Source organism: Dasypus novemcinctus, chromosome 6 (genome assembly GCF_030445035.2).
Source record: "Dasypus novemcinctus isolate mDasNov1 chromosome 6, mDasNov1.1.hap2, whole genome shotgun sequence".
NCBI lineage: Eukaryota > Metazoa > Chordata > Mammalia > Cingulata > Dasypodidae > Dasypus > Dasypus novemcinctus.
The window spans coordinates 38,606,236-38,619,699 of record NC_080678.1 but is presented as its reverse complement, the minus strand read 5'-3'; the positions used below and the strand labels follow the sequence as shown (position 1 = coordinate 38,619,699).

General features: G+C 42.6%; 1 protein-coding gene across 2 annotated transcripts in view; it reads right to left on the bottom strand.

Annotated features, from left to right (window-relative positions):
• The window catches only part of PDCD11 (programmed cell death 11), a 55,726-nt gene that overhangs the window by 1,891 nt on the left and 40,371 nt on the right, over positions 1-13,464 (bottom strand). The window contains exons 21-33 of one of the 2 annotated variants that reach the window (XM_004473987.5): positions 12,406-12,468; positions 9,300-9,408; positions 8,670-8,759; positions 8,376-8,478; positions 7,706-7,883; positions 5,657-5,713; positions 4,926-5,048; positions 3,641-3,763; positions 2,924-3,218; positions 2,624-2,752; positions 1,893-2,042; positions 1,434-1,681; positions 550-718 (exon numbers count right to left, since the gene is read on the bottom strand). In XM_004473987.5, coding sequence (XP_004474044.2) covers positions 550-718; positions 1,434-1,681; positions 1,893-2,042; positions 2,624-2,752; positions 2,924-3,218; positions 3,641-3,763; positions 4,926-5,048; positions 5,657-5,713; positions 7,706-7,883; positions 8,376-8,478; positions 8,670-8,759; positions 9,300-9,408; positions 12,406-12,468 — 1,837 coding nt within the window. The remainder of the gene's footprint in view (positions 1-549; positions 719-1,433; positions 1,682-1,892; positions 2,043-2,623; positions 2,753-2,923; positions 3,219-3,640; positions 3,764-4,925; positions 5,049-5,656; positions 5,714-7,705; positions 7,884-8,375; positions 8,479-8,669; positions 8,760-9,299; positions 9,409-12,405; positions 12,469-13,464) is intronic. The other variant, XM_004473988.5, reaches the window with a different exon arrangement.

The window sequence follows — 13,464 nt, the reverse complement described above, 5'->3', positions numbered from 1 at the left end:
AAACAGGGATAGTCAGCCACACTCCTGAGAAGCTAGACGTGGGCTACAGACTCCAAATCAACATCTCAGGCAATCCAAGGTACCTGAGGGAGAGGGATTCTCAAAGATGAGAGGAGAGCACAATGGGGCGGCAAGAAATAAATGATGGCGTCTCCCTACTAATCCCGTGCCAGCAAAAAAGTCCTAGGACTAGAAGAGTGGACGTAACAAGGACAAGGGGGAACAGGAGATATGGAAAGGAGGTACTGGGCTGAGATGTCAACTGTCCATCGTGCCTGCCAGCAGGCAGCAGGGGTCACTGGCCCTTCAATTACAAAACCATCATCACCCTCATCTTCACCCCACATTTCTAAAGTGGAGGTGGGGAAATGCCTTCTCTCACTTGGGAACTGCGGAAGCTAAGGCCTACATGCCACAAATCAAGCCTGGGGCAGGACTGGGTAGAGAACCTGGTGGCCTTCCTGAGACTGCTGCCTCTGTGACTCCAGGAGTTAGATTCTGGGAGGCTGAGGACCCTCTGGCAGCTGGCCACCTGGCCCAGACTCCTACCTGGAATTTCTCTGACTTGGTGTAGATGTCAGCCAGATGGAGAAAGACCTTGAGAGGCTCATTGTACTGCACAGCCCGCTCGAAGACCTTGGTCAGTGACTCCTGCGAGCCATACATGTTTTCTAGGTTCAGCAGTGCCACCCACACATTCAGCTTCTCCTGCTCCTCTCTGGAAGGAGAGCAGTCAGCACATGAGCCCCGTCAATTCAGCCCAAGAAGCCCCTGCTCCCACTCAGGGATGTCGACTCAAACTACTTCATCCTCTCCATGCTTCATCCATGTCCCCAGGTTCCAACTCGAAGTGCAGGCATTGAAAGGCGCCATTCCCACTGCAGCTCAGACAGAAACAGAAACCCCCTCCCCAACCAACTCCTGGGTTTGAGGATCCCCTGGTTTCTGCCTCCATTCTTGGGAAGGAGGCCTAGCAAATCTCAAATTAGCCAGAGGTTCGGAATGGGAGCAGGGCCTTGGGTCCGATTTTCTCTCCAAACTGAGAGCATGAAGGTTCCCCATCCCTCTTCACAAGCCTTCAGAAAATGAACTCAACTCTGACTGGGTTTTTCACCCATGCATGCGGAGAGTTATTTTTCTTGTATACTTTGCTACAAAACTGGGTACCTTATTTAACTGTAGGGACTCTTGTAACTGTTACCCTTAGCTATTTCAGTGAAAAAGACTATAAAATATAAATGAGCAGAAGATCTATTACACAAATGGCACACCCATGAGAGAAAGCCTAGGGACCCAAGGGCTCCTGGTGGCAACCACCCAAACTCCTGTGGCCCTAAGAGGAAATGACCTGCAGGCAGCAAACACTGAAACTCAGACATGCTATTTCCTGTCAAAAGGCCTCTCTCTAGAGGAAGGGGAGGCAAAGCCTAGACCTGAAGGAGATGGTCTTGAGAGCTCTCTCAGCCACAGCACGGGCCTTCTCAATCTCCGTGGCCTGGAGGTGAAAGGCCATGTACTGCAGCCACAGGATGGAGCTATTGGGGGAACTCAGCACAAGTCGGTCAAAATCATCTGCTGACTCTGGCTGCCGCCCAGGGTCCATCAGCGCCTCCTCAAGGCGGGACAGCTCCTTCTCTGCCTTCTGCTTCTCCAACTCTCTTTCCTTCTTTCTTTTCTTCTGCTAAGGAAGGCAGAAAAATAAGTGAATACATTCTGCTCTTCAGACCCTGGGGTGGTCCGTGATGGAAGCCAGAGGTCGGCAGGACAGTCCACAGGCTCTACAGATAGACTGGGACTAGACCCAAGGAAGAGACACTGAGCCAGGACAGAGATCAGGAAATTGTCACCAAGGGAGTCCTGCAAAAAAGACAAAATCCTGGGAAATACGGTACCGTGGCTTGGTGTGGCTGCTCATCCTCCTCACTGTCTGAGCTCTCTCCTCCAGGTGGCAAGGCTGGGGTAAGAGAGTCCAGCCCCACATCCCAAATGAAGCCTGAAGACAGCTGCAGCCGGGGCACCTCTGCTGGCTTGGCCTGCTTCTCCTGGAGGATCACAGAGGCGTGTGAGGAAGGCACTTGGCTCAGGCTGCCCCATCCCACCTGGAGGAGCCCAGAGGCCCTTCCTCTCCTCCCCTGCCAGGCTAGGCCTGGGGTCCCTGGGGAAACTTTGTAGAGTGGCTTAAGTTTTCTTTGTAAATAACTTTATTTAGGCAACAACTTTTTAGAAATGCTGAGGGTAGTAGGTATGCAAGTACCCGAAGTCGGGAAAGCCCAGGGAGAAGTCCTTCCACACCTAATCCTCTCAGTTCAAGGATTACCCATTTTTCAGAGGAGGATATGGGCTCCGAAAGGCTAAGCCCCTTCTTTATCTGCCCTACCCCACTAATTTTATTCAGTTCTCCTCAATAAACATTTATTAGAATTTATTTTATGCAGTCTATTCTATGATAAAACAGGGTCCCAGTTCTCAAGGAGCTTATGATCAACAGCCCCACAGTTTCCTCCTTTATAGGAAATGAGGTAAAAGAGGATGGTACCAAAGACAACCCACCTTTTAGGAGGGAAACTAAGAATTGCCCTTAAGCAGTGCAGCCTTTTCCCCTTCATTCAACGTGGTCCCTCACCTTGGGCAGCACATTCATCTCGTCTATCTCCTCTTCTCCTTCCCGATAATACACTGCTTCTTCTCCTTCCCGATAAGCACTGTCGACCTCCTTTAGGTCAGTTTTCTTTTGCTTCTTGCTTACTCTCTCCTGAGAGGACAAGTGGGAAAATGCTGAGCCACCCTCCTTCCCAGGAGCACCCTCCAGCAGCCCGAGCCCAGTGCCCTCCCTCTGCTCCTCCTGAGGTTAGGCAGCTGCCTGGCTGCCTTTCAAACACTTTCCCTTCTCATGTTAGGAAGCCGTCCTCCCTGAGGGACTTACCTGCTCACTTTCAGACTCCACACACTCCCAATTGCCCTTCTTCTTTACTAGTGGCTTCTGGGGATCCTTTTTCTCCTTGTGGGGCAGCTTCAATTCCAGCTGTCCTTTCTGGTTCTTCTCTTTCCCTTTCCGGTTGTTCTTCTCCTCATTCCTGTTTTGATCTTTCTTCTCTGTCTCTGTTTTCTTCTCCTCCTGCTTTTCAAGTGGCTGTCCCAGGGAGGCAGAAAACACATCCAGCTTCCCAGTGTCACCAGAGAGGAATGAAAGTTCCACTAGATTCTTCTTGTAGTTTAGGCTATGGCAGGGAGAGAGGAAGGGTAGGAAATAAAAACATAAATAGAATAAAGAACACATCAAGCAACCCAGGCCCTCCCTCTCCTGATTAGCCCACTCCTCCAGCCATGGGAATCCATTCTGTATTCTTACAAGTGACTTGTACATTTTCCCATGCTTAGTAGGAAAATCCAGGGGGCAGCTGTGATGCCCTCCTACTCCAGCCCCAACAAAAGGAGCCTATCCAGAAGAAAATCACTACATCCATTTTAGAGGCTGAGGTAGAAGGCCTGGAACAAAAGGTTTCCATTCATTTGAACACTGCATTCACCACTGCCCAAGTCATTACATTTAAAATTTATCTTCAAAGGTTCCTCCCAGGGTTCCCAGAGAAAGGGTTTGATTCAAATCAGAGAGAGAAAGAGAGAGAGAGAATGTACTTACCTTAGGACCTTAGCTGTGAGCAGCTTCCCTCTGGGGAGGTAGCTGTTATAAAGTGCTTTCTTAGACAGGCTGTACTGGGAGACATGGGGGTATTGGGCCAAACCCACAACAGACGGGCCAAGGCTGAAAGGAGAGACAAGGGTCCTGTGGTCAGAAATATAAGAGAATCCCAGCCATGCCCAGTGACTCCACTTTCACAAGGACCCAAATTATGACAAGGATTTAGGAGGAACATAAGTTGTCAGCATTTGACAGGGCTTTTTTTCTCTTCCAAAATATTATATTTATTATAAAAATAATACAATCATATGAACAAAATTTTGGAAAACAAAAGTCAAAAACCCCAATTTATCTCACCATTTTAAGCACAAATTGCTTTATAATTTTGATGCATTTTTGCCTCATATTTCTCCCTTCAAAAACAAGTAGATGGTCTTAAATATACTGAAATTATTTTTTCTTATTCAGAGCTTTAGTTACTTTCTCTATCATTAAATATATATATATATATATATATTTTTTAAAGATTTGTTTTTTTCCCCCCTTCCCCTCCTCGAGCCCTGCTGTTTTTGCTGTGTTGTCTTCTCTTCTTATTTTCTATCCTCTAGGATTCACTGGGATTCAATCTTGGAGACCTCTGATGGGGACAGAGGTTCACTGTCAATTGCACCACTGCAGTTCCTGGTTTATGCTGTCCTTCACCTTGACTCTCCCTTTTCTCTCTCTCTCTCTTTTTTTTTTTTTTTTTTGGTCTTTATTTACTTATTTTTAATGTTACATTAGAAAAAGATGAGGTCCCCATATACCCTCCACCCCCCTCACCCCTCGACAGGGCTTTTTAAACTAGAAAAAATTATCAAGCATGGCAAATAATATTGAAGACTTTTCTTTGCCCCACATCATGGCATCACAATGTATAAATCACAAACCACTAGACAGACAAGGAGAAAATGAGGAAGTATAATAGTAAATGAGGCTGTACTATCTAGTGGTTGTGGATATTATGTGGTTTCACAGAACATTTACAAATCACAACCAAACAAAATATCAAAGAAAATTCAAATTCATTTAAATCTGGAATTTGACATGCCATATTCTTTGTCCAAATGGCCAAACAAGAAATAATAATTTAAAACGTTTCTCAAGTCTTCTGATGGAAACTTGTAGACTCCCCTTTCACGTTCCCTTCAAAGAAGTTGAGAGACCGCAGTGGAGCCCAGCCTGGGACAGGTCTAGGGAAGGCACTCGGGTCTGGGGCCAGGCCTCTAGGCTCCACCTCACTCACCCCAAGAGCACACCATTGAGCTGGACGGCCTTCACGTAGCCCCTCAAGAGCTGCCCTTCCTTAAGGTCCTCGATGGAGTTAATCTCAGGATCTTCTATTTTGCTTTTTGTCAGCGGATTTGTTCTAAAGGAATAAAAGGTTTACATACACATACTCCTAACCTCTTTTTTCCCACCACTAACACAACTGCAATAATTACACTATGTATGTAAGACTATGAGGCTATCAGCAGAATAGCTCTTCAGAGGTCAATCCTACTTTCACCTGAAGTTTTGCCAAGCCAGAAGCACATGTGTGTGAGTCGGGTATGCAGAAATAGGGACAGGCTATCCAAGCCACAGAGGGGTCAATCCCAGAGCCTGGGCCTTGTAAACATCCACTTCTCACCATGGAGCAAGCCAGTCACAGGCCAGCCCACTTCATGCCACAATTGCCCCCACTAGGGGACCCTGGGGACTAAATCATCTTTCCTCCAAGGCTACCACTTGGCTCCGTTCACACCCACATGTAGATCTTTGAACTTTTTCCTGGAGACACAAGAACATGAGCAAAATGGGTTCTTCTAGGAATCTGAATGTCCCCAGCTTTTCTGGATGTTAAGAGGGGCAGGATATAGACAGGATGAGCAGAGAACAGTGGGAAGCCCAAAGTTTTGTGTCAGATCCATGCAGACTCCACTTCAGTCCTCTAAGAGGGTTCTCCTCCCTTCTATCCCCAACACAGATACCCACCTGGATGATCTCAGTGACAAAGTCAATACATCATCAGCAGTGGACAGGACACAACACCTGAAATGAGAGCAAAAGAGGAAGTAATGCTGAATTTTGAGCATCGGAGGAGACAGCAACGGGCCTTAGCTTCCTCTCCACAAGGCTGACCAAGAGGCAAGTGCTATTAAGATAAGAGTCCTGGATTCTGGTTCTTTACTCTCTTGATAACCTGCTGAGGCACTCTAGAGAAGTAGTTTCACCTCTCTGGGACTTGGTTTACTAGTTGTCAGGTAAAACTGAATACTGCCTACTCTTCCTACCCTAAAAAGGTATTGGGAAAAGAAAATCAGAAGAAACTCAAAGCCCTTTGGAAGATTCATAGAGCCATGTAATGAGTATTTAAGAGATGAGATCAGCCCTATGTTAGGTGCCAGGAGTTTCTGATCTCAGACTAACCCACAGGAAACCACACCAAGGACGGATATTGGTGTTACTGAAGATACACAACAGAAGTTCAGAAGATACAGACGAGTGAGGCCTGAGCATGGAGAGGCTTTGAGGAGGGAAAGCAGAGTCTGCTCTTGTTGGATTTCCAAACATTTCATCTAAAATGGCAATCTGTACCCAAACAGGCTATTTTAAAAATATAGAATCTTAAAAGTAAAAATAATTTCAGCAGTAATATCCAACTCTTCCCACCACAGATGGCTGCCTTTTACAAGATGGCATCATAGACCTTAAAGCCAGAAAGGGCCTCCAGGGACCCTCTACCTTTAGGCAAGCAGTTTATTACTCACATGTGACAGATGAAGGACTTGTCATTTAATGCTACTCACAGCTTTGGCTATCTTAAAATGGATTTTGCTAAAATTCATTTCTTTTCAAAGTCTCAGAGACAAAGCAGAGGCTATTCTAGATTTTTATGACTCAATTCTTTTTCTTCTCTCAGATCCTTGACATCTTTGTGATGTTGAGCTCTGAGAATGTTTGTTATTTTTTTTTTCCAAACATTTAGGGAGGTATTCAGGGACATTCAGGTGGCAGGGACATTTCAAATGGAATTCCTATTTTCCCATCTCTGTCTTCTAAGGTGTCCACTCCAGTATTAGCAAAACTCTGATTCTTAGAAAAATCTTTATTGTATCAAGCTGAAATCTGCTGCTTCAATGCTAGCTTTTTCCAGCTATATAATGGTTTTAAAACTCTGAGGTGGGTTGATTTTTGTGTATCTGAAAGAGTTCATAAATAAATCCATCCAAGTGTAAAAGGCTACTTTTTACAGTGAACACCTAAACCTACAGATCAATAAAAATCATTAAAAAGATGAATGCTCTAACATAAAAATGACTAATTTGGACAAGCAAAGCACAGAACAAATTAAGCAGCCAATAAAACATGAAAAATGACTAATAAGAGAAATGCAAATTAAAACAGTATCAGTTTTTGTCTATCCAATGGCTAAGAAAAAAATTAATGTGGGAGTTTAAGAAATAGTTACATTCACTGTTAATGGGATGGATATAAATTAGCAGACTTTGTGGGAAACAATTTGGCAAAAGCTATTCAAAAATTAAATGTACACATCACTTGACCCATCAATTTTATTTCTAGTATTTGTTTCACAGATGTACTAGCATCCAAATTTATGTACAAAGATTCATTTCAACATTTATTGTCCATCAACAGAGAACTACTTTTAAAAATTAAGATAAAAAACACATACTAGAATACTATACAACTGTTAAAAATTGGGTTAAGAAAAAGACAACAAGATAGATTTAGATATACTAGCATGGGAACAGAAAAAGTCCATGATATACTGCTAAGAGAAAAAAAGTTGTAGGACATACATAAAATAAAATTCTATTATTATATAAAAGAAAACTATGCCCATCCATGTGTTGAAATTCTGGAAAAACAGAGAGTAAAGTATTTAATGGTGAAAAGTGATGAAGGAAGGGGGGGGACACAGAAATTTTCATTTTCCATTTGTACATACTTTTTTGGAGGTACAAACCTAGGCCTACCCCTTCCATAGGCAGCTGAAAAGAGGAAGAAAGCACCTCTTACCTGACAACCTGTTGAGGGACAAAGTCTTCCAGGGGCGCCTCAGAGTAAGAGTCACTCACATGAAATATACTGACTCTTCCAACCTTCCCAAAGGGGAAGGAAACAGTCAGCCCCTCATTGGGAGTCACCTTCACGACTCGGCCCATGGCCACTTCCCCTTTCTCAAGCTTGTGAGGACCTGGTGGAAGATTGAGGGAGGAAGAGCCTGATTCAGGGAAAAGAAAATAAACCAAGAAAAAAACAGGAACAACTGACCACTCACAGGCTGGGGGGTGAGGAGGTGGGGGGAGGGAAGCAGAGGCACTGCTCAGACTTCTGGTGCCCAACTGACTGGACTAGAATGCCCATGGAGACCCAGACCACCATACTGTGTAGCCAAGAAACCCAGGGTATGTGGTAGACAGCCCTTTCTGGGGAACTTGAGAAAACTAATCATGTACATTAAAGGTAGCTCAGACAGTAATAGAGTAACAGAGGCCAGAGAGCAAAGGCCAGAAGCCATGAGAGAAACTGATGAAAGAAGACACCAAACTAGGCTTTCTGAGAAACCAAACACTGAAGGCATCCTTCAGCCTGGGCAACCTGGGCAAGGTGGGCAATGGCTGAAGACTCCTTTTCACACCTTCTCATTCCTACCCTTCCATGATCAAGCACTGTTTTATCACCACACCTATGAGTGACAGACACAGGAAGGCCTTGGAGGAATCTGGGCCAACTACGGTGGCCCTCAGGGCCTGGCCAATCTGGAACTTCTTATCTGGATGTTTCAGAACCTGGAAGGACAAGAAAATTCCACTGATGTTTGAAGATAGGTCTGTCATTTACCCAAAACCATACCACTTATGTCTCTCCCAAGCCAATACCTAAATAAGCACATGATTCCTTGTACCTACTTGAACACACACAGCAAATACTGAGTGGAGCCAAGAAAACCTGGGTCCCCAGAGAAATCAAGCATACTGACCTTGAAGCTCAGAGAGGTGAGCAACAAAGGAATCCTTCCCCGAATGTCTGGAGCAATCTCCACCTCAAGCCATTTCTTAACTACATTGTACTAGGGGAGAAAAACAGGAGAAATGGAATAGGGAGAATACAATCATCCCTTCTTTTCCCTCTCCTAAGAAGACAGAGCTGAACACATCCTAAGCCCACTTTTTGCCCAAGGACAGGAATCCACCTCTATACCCCATTGCCCTGCCCAACCTCCCCTTCCCACAGGCTTCGCTCAGAGCCTAGCTCAGAGCCAGCCTAGGAGGACCTGCATCCCTCCTCTTGCGTCAGGAGGCAAAAAGGACCTCAGAGGAAGCCCTCAGGCAGTAGGACCAATCCTACTGGCCTCGATACCCTCCTCCAAACTCACCTGTGCCGAGTGGTTACTAACCACCTCCAGGACCCAACAAATATCTAAATCAATTTCAGTTGTGACCCTTTGTTGCTTACACAGTGTCCTGCCCTGAACACATATGCAAGAGGCCATGGATCACCTCCCACAAGCTCAGTCTGGTAGCACACAGAGGATCCAATGCCCAGGACTAATGGACTTGGTCTCCAGTTTTTTTCCCTTTTCTGTTCAAAGAAGAATGGCATTACTCACCCTCTTTAAGAAGCAAATCACAGTCTGGCCAGCCTGGTACTGTTTTATCTTCTCCAACGGGCTAACAGAGTGAGTGTTGAGAACGGTGTGGCCATCCTTCTCTAGCTCACTGTTTGCAGAAAGGCAAGGGGAATAATAAATCAACCTCTGGAAAAGGTTTCTAGTTTGAAACCATCTCCCCACAAGTGACCATGGCTCCCCTATACATACACATCCTCCATCCCGGTATTTCTCTCCTTAAAGGGGCTCAGAGTACTTGTATGAGGGCTAATCTCGTTTTCACTCATTTAGAATAAACAAGCTGTAAGGTCAGTAACCTACAGTAATCTTTATAAATTTAGGAAACAAAATTGTTTTACTTCTTTCACAATACTTTAAGCTATTGCTTTATAGTTTACTGAATTGCTTTCACAAATAAACCTCTCATTGACTCTGATAATCTCACATGTGAACCAGGCAGGATATATATTATTAAATCTACTTTATGCATGGAGGAGTTGAAGTCAAAGCTTCTGACTCGAAACTCCAGTGCTCTGTCTCCTGTGGCACCCTGTCATTATCATTTGATTCTCTTTTTTCTTCTCAGAAAAACAACAGGGAGAAGTCACCTCCAAGTTATTGATCCACAAATCACCTCTAACTAATCACAGACCTCGTATTCCTCCTACCTCTTTGAATTAGCTAATTCAAACAATTTCTAAAACAAAACAAAACTCATCAATAAAATGGTACAAGTAATGCCAGTAAAATTTCAAACTATAATACCAGGTATTGATGAATGTAGAAAATTGGGAACCTCTGTGTACTAGTAACATTGAATAAGCATACCCCTTTTGACCCAGAAATTCCACCCTAGAAAAATCCTTTCAAGTGTGCACAATGGAACAAGTTGAAGGATGTTTTACTGCAGCATTATTTACAAAAGAGAAAGACTAGGAACAATTCTTTCACTTTGAAAATATATATGGTTGGGCACATTCATAAGATGGATTGCTGTTACTATTTTAACTATATAGGTACAAGCATGGACAGATCTCAGAAACACAATTTTGAGTGAAAAAAAAATTGCAAAATATTAAGTACACTATTTCATTTATGTAAATTCTAAAAACCACACATAACAATTTTTTGTGTGTGTAGAATTAAACAACACATAAGCTGGATATACATCAAATTCATAAAAACGGAGAACTCATCTTTTGGGGATGGAGAGAGAAGGTTGGGGAAGAGAATATATCTGTAAAATTTTGTTTCTTAAAAAAGACATATCCGTATGTATTACTCCCTTTTTATTCCCCAAAATGACTTTAAATTACCTCTCCAAAGAGTTACCCCCCCCCCAAAATAGGGTCAGCATAAAAGAACTAGTGCTAAGAGAACCAACAGGAATTCCAGAGATACATTTTAAGACTCTTGAACTGCTTGCTCTCTTTACTCCCTCCCCTTTAAAAGAGTAATTGAGTAGAAAGGGCCTCATCTGGCTTAAGGGTCCCTCAACAACTCTGTACTCTGCTCCAGTACCGATTCCATGTTCTTGGTGCACAAGACACCTACATATAAGTAGGGAAAATAAGACTACATTTCCTCAACTAAGTCAACACCAAATGAATGTTTTCCATTATGACTTCAAACATTTATTTTAAAATATTAGCATTAGAGAAATACTGCAATAACGCCACTATTATGTTTACACTATATCTCTCAGGGGGCTTAATATTAAAATAAAATAAGTAAGACTGCAACATAGGTACACAGAGGTGATAGGAGATATGCTGGGGTCTGTCTGTCCATCTAGCTGTCATTATAACTCTATACCCCATCTCCTCAATATATCTACTCATTTCTTGACTTGGCCCACTCTGCTACAGTCAAGTATGACTCTGGCTCATGCCAGTCTCCCAAGACAGAACAGTGGTCCAACAAAGGCAGGCTAGTTAAGGAGAGGTTCTTAACACTCTGGGGCTCAAGTCCCACAGAGTCACTAACTCATCCTGTGTAACATTCATTAACTTAAGCTTAGTTTGAATAAACTACTTGAAGTCAACCATTAATTAAAACACGATATCAAATCTCAGAGGTGAAGAGAAAATAAACTGAAAGGACTAATATGATGAGACCTCTTTGTTTTCAGTTTCAAAAATTGGTTACATAATCAAAATCTATAAAACTAAGGAAACCACAGATCAAATAGGAATATTTCACCCACCAAAATTTCATTATTCTCAAACTAAAGGGCTTACTCTTATGTTCCCAAAGTGTTGCTGACATCTAGAACTCATTGTCCCAGGAATATTTACCTATCTTAGACACAAGCCTTCACAGAGATATTCCATTTCTATTCTGATTCCTTGTAGGATATGGATCAAACCTTACTCTCTGCAAGTTACTTCAGAGGCCCTTCCATAACATCCCCAGGAGCCTCAGATCTACAACCAGGATGGACCCTGGAGCTGACCCCACAGAGCCATTTTTATAGTCATGTGTATCTAGCTTCTTTCATTGATACCTATCAATTCTGAGAGCTGGGTTTTTCAGCAGAGGCAGAAGCAGATGAGTCCATGGATTAAAATGTTTATAATCCTCTGAAAAAATGACCCCAGACAAAGTGGATCCATCACTACATGGAACGATTGGTTCTCCTCTGCCCAGAATCCCTAATGGAGCACCCCTCTTTGCAGAATCAACCACAGCACCCCTAAAATTACAGCTCAGCTTTTAGTGACCAGTGGTCCATACTGAAAGAAGAGGTATTCTTGGCTACATGCTGTTTATTTAGGGAATTACTAAGTTTTAGAAAATTGGGTTGAGAGCAGAAATGTTTCCTTTTGTTAGATGCTGACAAACAGAGCTACAATCTGTTTATTAGATGATAACAAAGAGCCTTTAAACTGATACTTGAACTCTGTATAAAGGTTTTACTTTAATTTTCATATAATCCCTCTAATTAGCCCAATGAGGACAGGAAAAATATCCCTACTAGAGAAATAAGACAACTTGAATATAGGCAAAGTAAGCTGTATAGTGGCAGAATCGAGATTAGAACTCGGGTTTTCTGATTCTAAAGCAACTGCTCTTTCCATGAGGCCAGGCTGCTAAAGTTCCTCACCTTGGTCGAACACTCAGCTCCGGGATGGTTCGAATAAATTTGGGGTGACTTATTGGGAGAAATCTGGAGAAACAAATAAGGTCAAATCATTTCTCTTATTCTCTGCAACACTATAATCTGAAGATAAGGACTTCTCTCTACTCCACCCCAAACCCAGGTTACTTTAAAAGAAAAAAACAAGCACCCTCTCCATCACTGCACCACCCCCTGGTAGGAGACATGTCAAGTCTGAGGCTTTCCAAACTCCTCCTTTTCAGCAGACATTAAGGAGCTGGTTCATCTGCTCCTTTAGGATTGTCACACTAGACGCTGAAAGAATTTTCACTCCAGATTATACACTCCAATTCTTTCATTTTAATGATGAAGAAATTGAAGTCTAGAGAAGATAAATAACATACTGAAGAACCCACAGTTAATTATTGAAATTAATTTGCAAATTATTGGCCAGACCTCGAATTCCTTTTGTTTTTCTTGTTACAGCAAAAACTTCAGAAACAATAATGCATGCTGTAAACTAGATTTAAAGCAAATGAGTGTAATTAAGGTATGCAGTGGAAGAGGATAAAAACATGCTGGTGTATACTGAGCAAATAGTTGTGTGCCAGGCAACCTGGCAGGCACATTACACACCACATTTCTCTACAACTCTACAAGATAGTCACTAACATACTCTCGTTTTACAAATTAGGAACATAAAACTCAGAGCGCTAAGTGACCATTAGCACATGGTTGCATAATTTTAAGTGGCAAATCTGGAATTCAAACACAGGTCAGACTCTAAACTTGTGCTCTTAACTAATACACTACAGTTCAATAAAAAAAAAAAGAAAAGAAAGCACCAGGCAAAACGAATCTCTGGTGAATATCTTTTGTTAACTTAAAGGAGAATCTGTAAGAAATAAACTAATATGAAAAAAAAAGAAAAAAGAAAACAGAATCTGTAAAACTGCAAAATGCAGTGAACCCTAGGTTAAACAATGGACTATAGTTAATAGTACAATCATAAAAATGAGTTTTCATCAATTGTAACAAATATGCCAATGCAAGAATGGAATATGG